Here is a 17,989-nt window from a genome sequence, read left to right as displayed (position 1 = left end):
CAACAGTCTGGAAGGTCTCTGGAATGTAAACAGAGTCTTGTGACTCAAAGCACTGCACAGTGGGAACACACAGAAATCTAACATAACTAACATGGATTCAATCTGTAAATAACTTCTTCTTCTTGCTAATCTTCTCGGTGCAAGAGTGTGGGAAGTCAGCCAGGATGTTGTGTCACAGCTCTTTGTTGTTTTGTGCTGTGAGACTTGCTTTCGTTTGTCAGTCGATCCCTGCTCCAAGAAGAAAGGAGTCAGAGAAAAATGACTCTGACTCCTTTCTTCTTGGAGCAGGGATCGACTGACAAACAGAAGCAAGTCTCACAGAGCAATTGAGCAACATGCTGGCACCAAATGAGTTACTTTTCATTCCAGCTCACACCTACACTGTGTATATGTATGTGCAATTGCAGTTAATTATTATTTTATTTACTGCATTTATATGCCCATGCTTTCTTCCAGGGAACTCCAGATGGCACACATGTTCTCCCTTTCCCCATTAAATCCCCACAACAACCCTGTGAGGAAGGTTAGGCTGAGAGAGGAAGTGGTCATGGTCAGCTTCATGGCTTAGTGGGCATTTGAACCTTCTTTCCTGCCCCTTGGGAAGCGAGGGGGGAGGATGGTTGGAGCAGAGAAGAGGACAGTGGCAAGCCATCAGGGCTCCCAGATGAGGAACAGCGAGAAGAGTGGCAAACTCTGTGACTGCCCCTAGGCAACAAAAGCCCTAGCTATGCCACTGTCTGAGTCCACTGCAAAGACGGTCCATTCTCGTGTTGCCACCCTCCAGACCTCTCAGGGAGGAGGCACACGAAGGAGGGCCTCAGAAGATGATCTCAGGGACCTGGTAGGTTCATATAGAAAGAGACGGTCCTTAAGGTATTGCAGTCCTGAACTGTTTAAGGTTTTATAGGTCAAAACAAGTACTTTGAATTGGGCCCAGAAACTAATTGGTAGCCAGTGCAGTCAGACCAGGATTGGTGTAATATGTTCAAACCATCTTGCTCTGGTGAGCAACAAGGCCACTGAATTCAGCACTAGCTGAAGTTTCCGAAACATCTTCAGACCCATCTTGTCTAGGGAACCACCCACTAACAATGCCTCAGTCTTATCTGGTTTGAGTTTCAGTTTGTTGGCTCTCATTCAGTCCATTACCGAGGCAAGACACTGGTCCAGCACTTCCACTGCCTCACCTGCAGATGTAAAGGAGAAATAGAGCTGAGTGTCATCAGCATACTGCTGACAACATACTTCAAACTTGCAGATAACCACACCCAGCAGTTTCATGTACATGTTACACAATGTGGGAGATAGGATTGAGCACTGTGGGACCAAACATTGAAGGTTTCATGGGGCTGAAAAACATTCCCCAGGCAACACCCTCTGGGAATGACCATCCAGTTAGGACTGGAACCACTGCAAAGTGCTTCAGAAGTGCATTCATGGCTGATGGTATCAAAAGCTGCTGAGAGGTCGAAAAAAATTAACAGAGACATGTTTGCCTTGTCTCTTTCTCAACAGAGGTCATCATACAGGGCGACCAAATGAATTTCTGTGCCAAAACTGGGCCTAACCCCTGATTGAAATGGACTGTGGTCATGTTGAAAGCCTTGGTAGAAATGTAAGAGTCAGCTGCACCCACTCCAGTCTTGAGGAAAGAACCCACAGTACTTGTTTATGCTCACAATTCCCCATCGAGCCATGGGCACATAGCCAAAATCCTGCCTCCTAGTGTAACCTCGAAATGAGACAGGGATGCTCCTGTCAGGAGCTTGCCTTCAACAGCTCACTGGCTAGCGATCTAGCGAAATCAGAGACCCGGAGAGCTTCTTTTAGTGTTGACCGCCTCTGCTCAAAGGTTAAGAACCTCTAATGTACAAAGATCTCCGTCAAATGAGAACAACAGGTAATATCTAAATTGTGCCTAAAAGATGAGGCGTTTGCAGAAAGAATTATGCTTTTGCAATGCATAATCAAGGAATTCTACTATCAGTAGTGTCACTGCAAACAGGTAGATTTAATTTGATGGTGAGAAACAAGTAATTAACAAATTGATCATATATACACATTGTACAGACCTATTGCAGCATCTACAGTCACATGGAATTGGGGTTGGCATATTTGTAACAGTTAAAATCCAGACAGAAAAGTTGTTGTGATTTTTTTTTGCAAATTCGCGAAAGAATTTTTAAGGAGAATCACCAAAAATGACAAGTCCGCCATGGGTTGCCATACATTTTCCTGGACATTTTAGCAATTTCTGCCTGGACACTACTTCTGACTGCAGTATTCCGGATAGGTCCAGCAAATTCCAGACATATGGCAACCCCAATGGAATATATACAGTATATATGACTTTTGTAACATTTTATTTGTACTTCAGCATCAGATGAAATATATCAGGGTATAGTTTCTTTGAAGCATCCAGACCCCATAAAAAATCAGCATGCTGCCATTCAGGAATATACTTGTGGAAAACCAAATTAGAGATTCGAGGAAGCAACAGCTGAATGTCCTTTCTATTTGACATAATATCATGTCCGGCATACCACACAGCACTTGGCACAACCATGTCTTCGATTTGATAGAATGGAGGAGTGGTCTGTGGATGAAAATATCAGAATGATTAAAATGAGTTTCACCTACCAATCTTAGATTTTTACATTTTCTTGACCTCCCGATGGTTCAAATGCAGTAGAATCAAAATTATGGGAAAATGGTTCCTTGAGCATTCGTTTGACTTATGTGTGAAGGTTGACTGGCTTGAGTATAGGCTATACCAAAATTGTGGAATGTATCATTGAGGATCTATATCAGGATTGATGTGCATGTCCGCTAAAGTGGGCAATGGTTTAGCCTGGTACTTTTAGGCTCTGGATTTAATCGCCTTGCATGCAAGGTGTGAGCAGGGTTTTGAAAGCTGAACATATGACTTCAGCTTAAAAGCTCACAGAATATTTCTTTCCCACTGCAATTGCATTGCCTCCCAAATGCCACACACACACACACACACACAGAGAGAGAGAGATGGTCAAGTTCAGTCAAAGGCAAGTATGGGGTTGCGGCACTCATCTTGCTTTCAGGTCGAGGGAGCTGGTGTTTGCCACAGACAGCTTTCTGGGTCATGTGGTCAGCATGACTAAATAGCTTCTGGTGCAACAGAACATCACAACAGGAACCAGAGCGCACAGAAACACCCATTTACCTTCCCGCCGCAGTGGTACCTATTTATCTACTTGCACTGGAGTGCTTTCGAACTGTTAGGTTGACAAGAGCTGGGACAGAGCAACGGGAGCTCACCCCATTACACGGATTCGAACCGCCAACCTTTTGATCAGCAAGGCCAAGAGGCTCAGTGGTTTAGACCACAGCGCCACCCACGTCCTACACATACCGTATTTTTCGCCCTATAGGACACACTTTCCCCCTCCAAAAATGAAGGGGAAATGTGTGTGCGTCCTATGGGGCGAATGCAGGCTTTCGCTGAAGCCTGGAGAGCGAGGGGGGTCGGTGCGCACTGACCGCTCTCGCTCTCCAGGCTTCAGGAAGCTCTGCGCAACCCTTGGGAGACCGGCACCACTTCGTGCCCGCCTCCCGATGGCTGCGCAGAGCTGCCTGCATTCTGAAGCCTGGGGAGACCGGCGCGACTTACCGCTGGCCTCCCTAGGCTTGCAGATAGCAGGCTGTTCTCCGGGCTGGGATTGGGGGAAGCTCGGGCTTCCCCCATGCCAGCCCTGCGCCTGGGGGGAAATATTTTTTTTCTTTATTCCCCCCCCCCCAAAAAAAACTAGGTGTGTCCCATTGGGCGGTGCGCCCTATGGGGCGAAAAATACGGTACATTCTGAGCATGAGCAGCTTTCCATTCAAAAAAAGCACTTGAAAAATAGAACCATCTAGACTAAAAGAATTGAGTTTGCTTCTGCTGATCTAGGGCTAAACATATTTACTTCCCATGCTGGCTGAGGTGCTGGAGTCAGGCTGGTTTGTCACTGCCAGTGCTATCTCGTGCTCTTTACGTGATCATTTGGGCTATGGAATCTGGGACTTCAGCCATGTGTCCAGGCATGGCTGCACAAGGACTGGTGGGAAGCATAAAGGATTTGCCAGGAGAGGGATGGGATCTAGGTTTACAATGTTGGTATCCATCTGTCTTGAGAGACAATGGTGTCCAACCACTGCATTAGCAGTGCCAAAGTGACCTCCCTGGGGTGCAGGCCTGGGCGGTGGGTATGGGGATCCTGGGCTGCCCAGACAACAAAATCATCCTCTCGTCCTCACTGATGTGGTCCAAAGGAAGCAGAGCAATGCATTTGACACCAGCTTGGCTGCAGAAGTTGCTGGAAGGAGGCATACAAGGCCCCACCCAACCATCACCGGATTTGTGCAGAGTTTACTCCTAAACCTTTTCTTTTCTTTTTGGGGTGACCCACTAAGTTCAATGAGAGTTAGTCCCAAATAAATATGCACCTTTAGCACATTGAAATCCATGACAAATCCCAATCACAACCCTTATAATTACCGTATTGTATATAGCTTTGTTCTTACTGCCATAGTCAAAATATTTCAGTTCTTTTGATTTAAAAACCTATAAAAGAAGGGGGAAAGTACTGAATTTTCAAATTTTTAATGCTGACATATTTATAAAGTACACATAGATTAAAAATTGGCAATATGAATTGTCAGAACCCTATCCCCAATCCCCACATAATAATAATAATAATAATAATAATAATAATAATAATAATAGCAAATAATAATAATAATAATAGCAAATAATAATAATAATAATAATAATAATAATAATAATAATAATAATAATGATGATGTGATGTAATATGGTATGGTAAAGGTAAAAAAGGTAAAGGACCCCGGGACGGTTAAGTCCAGTCAAAGGTGACTATGGGGTTGTAGGGCTCATCTTGCTTTCAGGCCAGGTCATGTGGCCATCATGACTAAACCGCTACTGGAGCACAGAGGACCGTGACGAGTGCCAGAGCGCACGAAAACGCCGTTTACCTTCCTGCTGCTATTTATCTACTTGCACTGGCAAATATGATATAATATGATTATAGTCAACAAAGATCTTGCTATAAATTTCAAGCAATCAAAATATTTTAACTATTTTGTCGTGAATTTCTTTGTACAAATAATGAGCACAACCAGTCAAGGCAGTCTGATTAATTTAGGTGTGGTTTCATAAGAATATATTATTGTTTTATCTTGAAACAACATTTTCATATTTATCTGTTTTTAATAATACTATCTGTTTTTCCAATATTTTGCACACTTTGCAAATTACTAAGTATATATATCATATATCACAAGTAACTGGACAACTACACCAGCAATAACCCAGAGCAACAAAGCTCCTGTGAGTGGCAGCTTGGTAGTTACTATTTACTGCTATATTGTTTTTGATTTTATGTAACTTTCCTGTCACCTTCTGAAAATTAAAAAAAGAAAACACCTAAATATTCACACACATTAAGCATTCATTTGTACATCAAATGAACTCTGAATTTTGAAATAAGGAAAAATATGCATTGAACCCCACCTGGGCCAAATGGATCATGTTTTTTACAGAAGCAAAAACGGGAACAATTCCAGCATATACATCAGCTCGACTCTGGATTGGAGAGAAACAATAAGAATGTAAATATATTTTAAAAGCATCTCTGAATATTCTGAGGAAGGAAATGGATGAATTGCACTAGCAAAAACATCACCAGCATCAGAGCAATACAACATGCATATATCTTGAGAAAGGTAAAGGGTTATTACATAGGAAAACATCCTTCTCAGGTAAGATGTGGTTGTGAGTTCCGTGCCAATTTGCATTTTTTATTTTTATACAATTTTAAGCATCTGTGACAAATAAATATGGGACACCTTTGCCCAGTATCTGCTTGACAGATGCCTAAAAGGACCCCCCCCCATCATTTTTATTTGCATTTTTAATACAAAGGCAGAAAAGAAAAACCCACATCTCCTCCCCCCCACATCCCAGTTGTACAACTTTCATATCAATCTCAACATACAACTAAATATCTGGTGACTTCCCTTCCACCATTTTCCTGATTTCCTAATTTTCTATTAAATCCCGTATTCCCCATTTTTAATCTTAGGATGTCTACCTCTGTTAAATTGTATTAACTTCTATTCTGCTGGATTTACTCAAGACCTGCTTGATTATTTACTTTTTATACTGGTTCTTAAAATATTCAATAAACACTTTCCAATCCTCCTTATATTCTATACCGTCTTTTTCTCTTATCCTGTTCATCACTGCTGCCAATTCAGCGTATTCAAGCATTTTAAACTGCCACTCTTCCTTGGTGAGTACCATACTCATTCTCCACTTTTGTGTCAATAAGATTCATATAATTCAAACAGACTTTCCGATAGATAGATAGATAGATAGATAGATAGATAGATGATAGATAGATAGATAGATAGATAGATAGATAGATAGATAGATAGATGATAGATGATAGATGATAGATAGATAGATAGATAGATAGATAGATGATCGATTTCTGTTCATTTGGAGCATGGTTGTTTGTATGAGGGCAGAAATGGCATTGGGCAAGGTCAACATAGTATAGGGGGTGCCCCATAAGTGGCCTGAGGGAATAATTAACCACAGCCACCTGCAAGCTCAGTGTTAGGTATCAGTCCCATAGGAATCTGTACCATAGCTGCCCAGTGAGGCCTTGTTTGTTGGGCTTTCACCCCAGCAAAGTTAAACACATGGAACAGGTTTGGGGTGGTTCAAACCCAGCAGACCCATTCCATCAATATGGGGCTCATGGAATGATGAACTGATACTGGGACCCAAGGCCTTTCCAACCCTTACCCTTTCTGCTGCTGTCAATAAAAATTTGGCTTGATTTTATCCCATCATCATTGTATAGTCTTGCTATTTTACTGAACTCAAAACAACAAAAACCAGAGAAAACAACAAAAACCATATAGTTTATACATTCTGTAATATACCAGGGTCTCTTCCACAAAGATTCTACTAATTTCCTCTCAATTCTAGCTGCAACATGTACAGACTTGGTCACTCAATTGCACATTTAGGACTCCAATGCTATACAGAGGTTCCCCACAAGACGAATGCCTTGCAAGACAAAAAAACTCGCTAGACGAAAGAGTTTTCCGTTTTTTGAGTCGTTCCGCAAGATGAATTTCCCTATGGGCTTGCTTCGAGTTCTTGCAAGTTTGTTTCCTTTGTTTCCTTTTTCTTAAAGCCGCTAAGCCGCTAAGCCGTTAATAGCCGCTAAGCCGTTAATAGCCGCTAAGCCACTAATAGCCGCTAAGCCGCTAATTGCCGTGCTTCGCAAGACAAAAAAACCGCAAGACGAAGAGACTCGCGGAACGGATTAATTTCGTCTTGCGAGGCACCACTGTACATGCATAATTTGAATCATGTACTATTGAATGGTTAATTTATCTTTATCTATTAGAATAAAATATATTGCTGTTGGGTGGACTGGAGTATGGTGTTTTGTCAATATATTTAGCAAAATAAAGAGTCATCATACCACGTTTAAGTTATTTGGATTGCATCCACTGGTCAGGAAAATAATTTGAATACAAATCTCATCTATTATGGGATAACTGCACAGCTTGGCATTCAGTCTTTTCTGTTTGTTACTAAAACCAACAAATTCTTTCTTCCCCCATATCAGCTGTAAAATAAACACACAGAGAGATCTTGGTAAGTCTCTTTAGGATTAATTTCCTAAGGAAGTACCAGGTATTCAAGCAAGACCCAAGGCATTGACTCAACTTAAAGGTTTTATTGAGGCTTTGGCAACAGACTGGGGAAAACATGGAAATGGGTCTGATTTATACACATTTCAGTGTCCCCCGCCCCTCGGCAATACCAGGTATCACCCAAGGCAGTGATTCAACTTAAAGGTTTTATTGGGGAAAACATGGAAATGGGTATGATTTATATACACTTCACACACACACCCCGCAATAGCTGCCTAGTGCAGTGTTTCCCAACCGGTGTTCCACGGCACACTAGTGTGCCGTGAGACACCGGCTGGTGTGCCGTGGGAGGAAGGCGGGCGAGTCGGGCGGTGAGAGGCGGCGGCGGCGGCGAGGATCCGCGTCGAGCCGGGGGCGGCTCCGCGGTGGTGGTGCCGAGCGGCGGGGCAGCGCGCGCAAAAGGGAGGAGCGCGAGACAGCGGAGGAGGAGGAGGCCGGCATGTCCGGGCAGCAGCAGCAACAACAGCAGCAGCAACTCCCGCCGCCGCCCCCTCCTCCGCCCGCTATCGCCGCCGCCGCCTCAGCTGCCCTCGCTCTGCTGCCTCCTCCCACCCCGGCAAGGGGGAGGGAAAAAACTTTCGCTTTTGTGCGTCCCTCCCGGCGTGACGCTGCGCGCTGACGTCACGGGGCGGGGCTTTAATGGTGGTGTGCCGCGAGATTTTTTTCCGGCTAACAGGTGTGCCGTTGCCCAAAAACGTTTGGGAAACACTGGCCTAGTGCATGATTGGCTGCTTTGTGCCAGGCAGCGAATCACAATGCAGACCTCAAAAGTCTGGCCTGCATGGTGATGCGGACTCAAGCTCTGAGAAGGAGACACCAAGGAACATACATAAAATTTTCCATGACCACCCCCCTCCCAAAGCTTGAGGAATGAAGTGCCCATATCACTGAACTGATTATACACACAATAAAAACCTATGAGAAATACCGACTCTGATAAATCCATCAGGAAGATTGAAAAATAGTGCCGCAGGTCCACTGGTGTCCACAAATGTGTAGGTAGGAGCCAAAGCCATGAAGAGCTTGACTTTCTGAGCAACCTGTGGCCTGAGTGAAAAGCCAATCAAACCTGCCAAAGAGAAAGAATTCCAGAATTCAGCAGCTATTCCAGATATACCAGAGCCGATATGCACACTGAGTCTTTTGGTCCCTCGTACTGGGGAATTGCCTTATCATAATAAAAGAGTACATTCATATGATCATGGCCTCAGTACAGGTGACTGAAGTTAGGGCTGAGAAAGACTACTGTCGGATACTCAGGAAAGCTGCTACCAGTCAGTGTTGACAATGCTGAACTACATGAACCAATGGTCTGACTTGGTACTACAGATCTCTGTAGTCCTATATACTTATCTGGAACCAGCTGGCAAAAAGTCTCAAAGCCGATTAAAAAAAAAGTGCTCTTAAATCCCTTGCTTGTTGTTGCTTCAATCTGAATTATTAGATTTCAACTATATCTGTATTTTGAATTTTTGATAGTAAGAAGGCTTTTAAAAAGGGACATGGGCAGTAAATAAATTCCATTCATTTCACATTACTTACCAAGCGTCCCACCCTGAGACTGACCGATAAAATACAACCCTTCTTGCTTTGTTTTCTGCAGGATAAAAGTTATTGTTGCTGGAATATCATATATCGCAATTTCATGGAAGCTGTAAGACATTACACGAACAAAATGCAGGTGATATTTTTTCCACTTACTCTCATGTTGCATTAAGAGATCACACTATTAGAAATGTGCATGGACTCATGCCCCAAATAATGAGGTGAACTAGGGTGATTTGAGCTGGGATCTCCCATTCCTAAATGGGATTATGCCTTTGAAAACATGTTAACAGAGTCCCCGACCTGCACCACTTAGTGATTATTGTAATCAAATTTTATGTACATTGTAAAAATAAGTAAGTAAGTGATTCCCAGTGTCTCTGTTGCCTATTGCTCAATATCACAAAAACCAAAGCACTGCACCAACAAGCACAAAACAACCACTCTGCAGTGCCACAAATCCAACTTAATGGTGTAAAATTGGAAAATGTCAATCACTTTTCCTACCTGGGCAGTTGTCTTTCAAAAGTGCTGAGACTGATGCTGAAATCCAGCATCGCCTAAGCTCTGTGAGTGCAGCTATCTCTCAACTGAAGCACAGAGTGTTTGATGACAAGGGCATTCACAGGGAAACCAAAATGCTTTTTATAAAGCTATTATACTACCATTTTTACTGTTCATATGTAAAACATGGACTGTTTATAAACACCATCTCCAACTTTTCGAAAGATTCCATTAACAGTGTCTCCAAAAAATATTGTGTGGACAGGCGGAGTGCCCAGATCCCACGCGGTCCCCCCGTCATGTGGAATAACGACTCAAGACAACGTGCTATGGGATTAAATTGGCCACAACTTTATTAAATTTCAAATGTGGGTAGACCTTGGCTCTGGCATTGGGCGTTCTCCCTCCCCAGTCCCCAGCCGGGGACCTAGGGAGCTTCAGGGTTATCCAGTGGGGGGGGCAGCTCTGGAGAACATATGTTCAAGCAGAGATAGCCGCCCCCATTACACCGCCGCCACAGGGGAGAGCAATGACAACCTTTCGGCGTACAGTCAAAGCCTCCCTTCAGAAACCCCTTTAACGGGGAACCCTGGTATCGCCGCCGCAAAGAGGAAGATGGACTAAAGGGTTCCGCCCAAGGCCTGATACCGCCAAAGTTGTGACGTTTTGCTACGGGAAAGGCGTAACCTGCCAATGCAGGGAAATTCCTTTCCGGCCCTTTAACAGCGACCTTAACGTAGCAGCGCCCGCATACCTGTGAAGAAAAGTTAACCTGCAAAACCTATGAAGAAAAGTTAACCTGCAAAAGAAGACATTAACTGAGGGTGGGTAGGGTGGGAGAAGCTCTGGAGCCAAGTGAGGATTCCCAGGTAAGATCCTCCCTCTATTGTGTGGGCAGGTAATCCCTCCCCTACCTGGCCTGGTCTCCTTGGCAACGCTTCCCCCAGGTGAGATTGGACAACTGACTGAGGTAGGCGGAGACCTCCAGGTATCCCACCTGAGGGAAGGCAAAGCCAAGCCTATGCTGATGGAGCCGCTCCAGATCTAGGGCTGAGTGCTTCCATGCAAAGGGCGCCCCCCATTTTAAGCGGGGAGCGGTCATTCCACATCAGGTGGGAAAACAGGCAAATTAATGTCAGTGTACTGGAAGAAGCAAAGATCACCAGTGTTAAAGCAATGATTCTTCAACATCAGCTTTGTTGGACTGGTCATCTTGTTCAGATGCCTGATTATCATCTTCCAAAGCAATTACTCTCTTCCAAACTTAAGAATGGAAAGCGAAATACTGGTGGACAACAAAAGAGGTTTAAAAATGATCTCAAGGCAAATCTAAAAAAATGTAGTATAACCACCGATAACTGGGAAACTCTGGCCTGTGAGTGCTCCAATTGCAGAAAAGCCTTTACGAAAGGTATCATGGAATTCAAAGAAGCACGAACTCATGGCAAAAAGGAGAAACCAGCTAAGAGGAAGGCACATTCGGCAAACCCTCACTGTGATCAACTCCCACCCAGAAACTCACTGGAAGGACCTCACCTGAAGCTGAGACTCCAATAATTTGGCCACCTCATGAGAAGAGAAGACTCCCTGGAAAAGACCCTGATGTTGGGAAAGATTGAGGGCACAAGGAGAAGGGGACAACAGAGGACAAGATGGCTGGACAGTGTTCTCGAAGCTACCGACATGAGTTTGACCAAACTGCGGGAGGCAGCGGAAGACAAGCATGCCTGGCGTGCTCTGGTCCATGGGGTCATGAAGAATCGGACATGACTAAATGACTAAACAACAAAAAATCCAAACTAGATGTTCCCAGAGAATAGACAACAGAAACTAGGCTTTGCCTGATCAGATAGAGGCACAGCTGGGCACTCTGTAGCACCATGGCCACCTGAACCTCAAGCAACTGCAAAGGATTCAGAAGTACCGCCATGCCTTGTGCCCACTTCTTCAGAATGGGTATAACCCCATCAGGAGCAGTCTAGGAAACCACCCACTCCCAGTGCCTCCTTGGTTTAATTAAACACATTGTTTCCACCCACCCACCTCCCCTTTGACATCTTTGTATTGTTTCAGGTGGGCCCAGCCCCAGGCAATCTAGGGCTTTATCTACACATTCCCAGAAAATTCCAGATTGGCTTGATTCAGTTCAGGACCTAAGATTTGTCCAGAGAGAATGCACAGACCTAGTTAAGATCTCAGAGCCCCACAAATTCAGTCTTCATGAATATAGAGAAAGTCATGCATTTTGACATGTTGATGTTGGCTCTAAAAGTAATAAGAAAGGGAACCACAATCCACCATGTCCCATCTTTGGGAAGTCTTTCTAGGAGTGAAGCACTTCTGACACAACACTAGGAAAAAAAGATATATTGGCAGCAGTTGTACTTCAGAGACAGTAATCATTGCAATTGTCTCAACTATCCAAGCTACAAGTTGTCCCTTTATACCTGAAATTCCAAAATTCTTCTTGGTCAATTGACAGGGTCTTGTGTCTTCTAGACCAGCTGGTCCCTCTAGTACTTATTATCCAAACATCATAGCCAGCATCTGCTAGAGCAAATCCCAGGCTATTGTTGGGAGGATTTACAATCCAGGTCCTACCTTCACTCAAAATACCATGTACCAGTAAAACAACTGGCCTAGGATCTGGGGGGAAACAAGAAAAAGGGCATTGGAAAATATTGTAGTCAATCTATCTTTGAGGTAGTTTCTGTTCACTTCATCAACATAGTAAAATTAAATCACCATTTATGCACACACAATAGTTCAGTTCATGTTTGGTTAAGAGTTCAATTCACATTATCCTTGGCATTTTTTCTTAGCTTTCAGAAAGTTAGAAGCTGGTGTGCTGATATAAAAATATAGTTAAGAAGACTAAGATCACATCAAAACACACACAGTGGGATGTGACTTATTGTCTTCAACAATTCCAAACCCAGAAACTATGGTAATTCTGAGCATTTATATGCACACATTTGTTTTCTCTGGGCTGTGTGGAATCCTGCCAGTACTTTTCCTTAAAAAAAAACAAAAACCCTATAAAGCCCAGTTACATTCCAAAATTACCTGTCTTCCCAGAACTGTGCATTCCATGAGGAATTCGGTTTGCTTGCAAGTAGTAGCCATCCTCTGTCAGGATTTCATGCTCTTCACTTGGGTATCCCCAATATTGAATTATTTCATTCTGCAAGAACAAAGAAATTCTCAGCAAATTGAGACCTTTATTCTAAATCTAGAGTTGCTACAGGAGATTTTAGTTACTATGGTGCTGAGAGGAGAAAAAAGTCAAGAATCCTGCCTCCCCCCCCCCCCCTTGCTGGCTGTAATGAACAAAAGTAACCAGGAGGAGCTATCGGCAGACAATGTATTAAGCATTAAACAGAACATGTCGTTTGGCCTTGGGGCTAGCTAAATCCATCCATTATAATCCATCAAACCCTCTTTGGGGTAACTAAGGCAGGCCTGGAAATCCTTCTGTGAAAAGCAAATGCTTTGGAATATCACTTAAAAGAAATATGTACAAATCATAATAACCTGTTGTTTTCAAATGCATCCGAACAAGCAACTCACAATAGTCATAAATTCTTGGGGATTCAAGTGCCGTTTCCTTAGGAATTCTTCTGACTCTGTTGTCTGTTGGTTTAAGCACACCACTGCCCAAAACAGCCACATCACTGACCTGTGTAAAACAATATCTGTTGTTTCAAACTCCTTAGCAAAGATGGGAAGTCTGTTTTAGAATGATTCTAGATGTGCTGAGGGCAGTGAGTGCAATTTTAGTTCTGATGGTGGTGTGCAGGGAAGAAATAATGGATTATTATCTCTCTTCTGAAAATATTAGTCACTGAGATGGATGCTTTGTGGGGAACCACTGAAAAAAGATCTGCCTCACGAGGAAAAGTCAGGGCTATCTCTGAAATAAAGGTAAGCATGCTGGATTCTGAGGGAAACAGCTTCCTGGTCACTGAAAAAATAATACCCATTTTCGCTAGACATGGCATTCTTGAGGTGATTTGGACAGATAATGACCTCAGTTTGCACCTCATGCATAAGAACTTTCCCATAGTATGTGAGTTTCTTCACATCACTTCAAGGCCCAAATAGCTTCAATTAAGTGGCTTCATGTAAGATGGAGCACAAAAAAAGTGCAAGATTAAGGTAGTGGCTGTGGTAAATTATAGGGCATCTCCCACTGAACATGAAGAATCTCTTGCTGTGCAAGGATTACTTGAACAAGGTTGCCCAACTTACTGGACGCTGAAGGAACAACTACACTTCCAGAAAGACTCCATGAAGTATAAATAAAATTTGAAAGAACCCTGTGTAAAATATATATATATATATATATATATATATATATATATATATATATATAGGTTTTGGTGTCTTCGGGTGTCTTCCCGTGTAAGAGTTGGGGTGTCTAGGCGACGTTTCGACGAGGTCTCACTCGTCATCTTCAGGCTGGTGCTTTCGGCTTCTTGTTACTGGAACAGAGCAGGATCTCAGTGTTTGAGTTCCTATAAATACTGTTGAGGGGGTGTGGTGTATAGCCTCCAACGTTCTGGGCAGAGAGGAAGTTCCCAGGTTAGTGTGCCTTTTCTTCTTTTGTTCCTTAATTACTTGAGGGATATCTTGAGTGATTTCTTGAGTGATATTCTGAGTACCACTTAGGTGGGTCATTAAGTGTGGATTAGTTGCTAAAGCTTTCGTGTCTTGACCTCTTGAGCTTGTGAAGAGTTTTTCTGAGAAGATGGCTGTACTGCACTTAGTTGTGCTCTGGCTTGGCTTCGTGTATAGGGGCGAGCTGTGGTTTTGTGCCCTGTGCCAGCCAGATCTGTGTAGGGATTGCAGGGGGGTGCAGCATCCGGAGGTGCCACTATGGTTTGGCTACTGGATGGTGTCTGTAATTTATCTGTGGAGAGGGTCTGGGTTTGGGTCTGGTGTGGTTGATTGGTGATGGCGTTCTGTGTGCCTCTGGTTCTGGTGTCGGTTTTTGTGGGGAGGGCTAATTTCCAGATGTCTGGCAGGCCGGACGTGTCGTCACGCTTGTTCATGTTGTGAGGGTGTTTCTCTATCTCGATGGCTTCCATGATTATTCTCTTGTGGTGATGTTCCATGTTAAAGAGCAATTTGGAATCTGCAAAATTAATTTCGTGTCCTGTTTCTTTCATGTGTTGGAAAAGAGAGGAAGTCTAATCCACACTTAATGACCCTCCTAAGTGGTACTCAGAATATCACTCAAGAAATCACTCAAGATATCCCTCAAGTAATTAAGGAACAAAAGAAGAAAAGGCACACTAACCTGGGAACTTCCTCTCTGCCCAGAACGTTGGAGGCTATACACCACACCCCCTCAACAGTATTTATAGGAACTCAAACACTGAGATCCTGCTCTGTTCCAGTAACAAGAAGCCGAAAGCACCAGCCTGAAGATGACGAGTGAGACCTCGTCGAAACGTCGCCTAGACACCCCAACTCTTACACGGGAAGACACCCGAAGACACCAAAACCTGCATATATATATATATATATATATATAAATTTAGAGCTGGGCTGCAAGGAACAAGGACTGAAAAGTTGTGGCCAGAGCAGAATGAGAAACTGTAGAAGCTGGATCATGTTGACGGTATTTTTAAAAGCAAAATTAAACATTTGTTATTAGCTTGCAACTGTTTCCAGCTTTCTTCACTAATACGAGGAACAGCACTTATGCAACCCACCGCACAGCGAACCCCCCTCCACAAACCTGAGCTCACTCAGAACCCCCATCATGAACGAACTGTCCAACATTGAAACATACACACATACCTCTCAACACCGAGCTCCTTTCCCACACCCGCTGCCCCACAATGAAACCAAGCTAGAATTTCAAAACATAAGATATTCTTGTTGGTTATACCTGTTTTTAAATTAGTTTAAAAAATTCTTTAGATGTTTTTAACAGTTTTGAATGTTTTAAACATTTTGTAAAATCATATTTTCCTTATGGAGGAAGGGCAGGCTACAAATGCCATTCAGAAAGTAATGTATAAATAATTCTGTACACATTTATGCAGTTTGTGATTCCCCCACAGCTGAATCAGTTCTGTGCCAGCAGCCTTAATTTCTACTGGGCTGTAGGCTGTACTTTATGATAGCGATGTCTAACTTTGTTAAATGCAAGCTATTAAAATGTAAGACCAAGGTATGTCACCAGAAAATAAATGAAAAAGATATGGGGAAGAAAAGATTTTTGCTTACCTGTTCCTGTTCATCAATAGCAACCACATCTCTAATACACACTGAAGAAGACTTAGGTTGTAATAAACTGAAGAGAATAAGATCACTTTCATCAGCTACTGTATAATGATGCAAAACATGTCTTTCTGGGTGCATTGTTAATTATGGAACAGAAGCAAGCAAAATGGTTATGATAAAATTATCATGATGTACCCATCATATGCCTAGTGGCAAGGCAAGTCTGTAAAAAAACATTTAAATGTAGATTACACTTCCTTGCTTTTTTTAAAAAAAATATAACCTTCCTGGAGATTTAAATCCACCTGGTATATAAATTGTATTTCTACATTTTTATTTTATTTTTTCATCCTGTGTGCATCGCCATCATCATTATTTTGTATCCATGTAAGTTGTACACAGATTAACCCATGGAAATGAACAGGGCTAAGTTATTCATGTCTACTCTGAGTACAACTAACATGGATTCAGTCTATAAATAATAACTTCTTGTTGTTGTTGTTGTTGCTGGATCTGTTGGGTTTGCTGTTATTCTTTTGTTCCATGTTTTTATTTAAAAACATAACAAACCTGGGTAACAAACAAATGATGTAGAAGTCAATTCTTACCACAGGATGAATAATGACCTTGTTTACACAGTCATTCACAATATGATTTTGCCCTTTTAACCAAGCAGTATTTATTGGTTTTTTATTGATATTGCTAATTCTCCTTTAGGCATGATTATACTGATTTAATTATGTTTTGTATATTGTATGCCACCTTGATGTACTTTTATGAATACTTTTATAACTATTTCAACAATTAAATGATATTGCCCAGCAATGAACCAACTAGTTGCATGAAGTCACCCTCTTATTTAGTTTGTTAATTCCTTGCATCATTTTGATTACGGTATATGAAAACATTGTGGGCGGTTTTAAAGAACAAGACTGGGTGATAACAATCATTTCCAGTTGTTCAAGAGGTTTGGGTTTGTTTGTTTTTTAGATAAATGCAGCATGAAGGAAGTAAGAGTTCTGCAGCTGCTGCTGTTCCTGAAACATCCTAAGGACTATATTCTTTATAGGTACTTTTTAATGTTATAATATAGACAGTCTTATTCCTTGGTTTCTGAATCTCGGTCAGAGAAGGTCTGCAACTTGTGCTAATTGTTGCTGGACTACATTTCCTGTGATCCCTGACCATTGGCCATGCTGATTGGGGCTGATGTCCAACAGTCAGAGTTGGGCCACAGGCTGCTCACCCCTGGAATATAGCCTGTGGCCCACTTGGAAGTATCCTGGGATCTGAATGATAACACCAAAGTTGCAGGTTCGATGACACAGCTGCATATTCCAGCACTGTAGAAAGTTGGACTAGACGATCCTCAGGGTCCCTTCCTTCCAACTGTACAATTCTATATATCCCACCTTTCTTCAAGGAAATCTAAGGCACCATGGATTGGCAGCAGGGAAGGCGGTCAAATCAGTCTCAAATGCAGTGATTAATCAAGCTTGCTTGGCAGCCTTTTATTTTAAGTGAATTTTTAGTGGGGGTTAACTGAAGTTCTTGTGATAGAGAGATGATATAGCACAATGACAAAGAGACTGATCTGGTTCCTGGTTAAAATATTGCCTCTGCCGCTGGGGCCTTAGGCAAACTACTCTCTCAAAGCCTCAGTCCCTGTATTTGCAATATGCCAAAAATAATCCTGACTTACCTTACAAGGGTGTTGTAAAAATTAAAATGCATGATGCATGCTTTATAATATCTGTTTGCGATTGTGTAAAATAAAATAAAATAATGTAGAGAGATTTGCACACATATAAATGGTAAATATAAGTTCACCATCAGTAGGAGATCTTTTATATTTACACTACATTTTCATATCTATCAATATCTTTCAGAAGTGAGGAACACGAAAACTTCCCATCTTTTCCACAGA

At 42.5% G+C, this 17,989-nt stretch overlaps 1 protein-coding gene across 1 annotated transcript; it reads right to left on the bottom strand.

The window, feature by feature from the left end:
- Positions 1 to 1,989: 1,989 nt before the first annotated feature.
- On the bottom strand, positions 1,990 to 16,123 carry LOC310706830 (lipase member M-like). The gene is made up of 10 exons (XM_083503167.1): positions 16,066 to 16,123; positions 13,396 to 13,504; positions 12,892 to 13,009; positions 12,273 to 12,471; positions 9,319 to 9,428; positions 8,709 to 8,845; positions 7,542 to 7,688; positions 5,549 to 5,620; positions 4,514 to 4,579; positions 1,990 to 2,596 (listed from the first exon to the last, which is right to left on the bottom strand). Exons 1-10 carry the CDS (start codon positions 16,092 to 16,094, stop codon positions 2,363 to 2,365), a joined length of 1,221 nt encoding a protein of 406 aa, XP_083359293.1. The 5' UTR covers positions 16,095 to 16,123; the 3' UTR covers positions 1,990 to 2,362.
- Between the last annotated feature and the right edge of the window lie 1,866 nt (positions 16,124 to 17,989).

This window comes from Podarcis liolepis (genome assembly GCF_965112155.1).
Source record: "Podarcis liolepis genome assembly, chromosome: 5".
NCBI classification, from domain to species: Eukaryota; Metazoa; Chordata; class Lepidosauria; order Squamata; family Lacertidae; genus Podarcis; species Podarcis liolepis.
This window is presented reverse-complemented; position numbering and strand designations above follow the sequence as displayed.

Coding starts and splice junctions, on each gene's coding strand:
- LOC310706830 (XM_083503167.1), bottom strand. CDS start 16,094: ATGTGGTTGCTATTGATGAACAGGAACAG. Junction 7,689..8,708: donor TTCCTGATGGATTTATCAGA/GTCGGTATTTCT, acceptor TTTATTTTACAG/CTGATATGGGGGAAGAAAGA. Junction 4,580..5,548: donor ACATGATCCATTTGGCCCAG/GTGGGGTTCAAT, acceptor CTTCTTTTATAG/GTTTTTAAATCAAAAGAACT.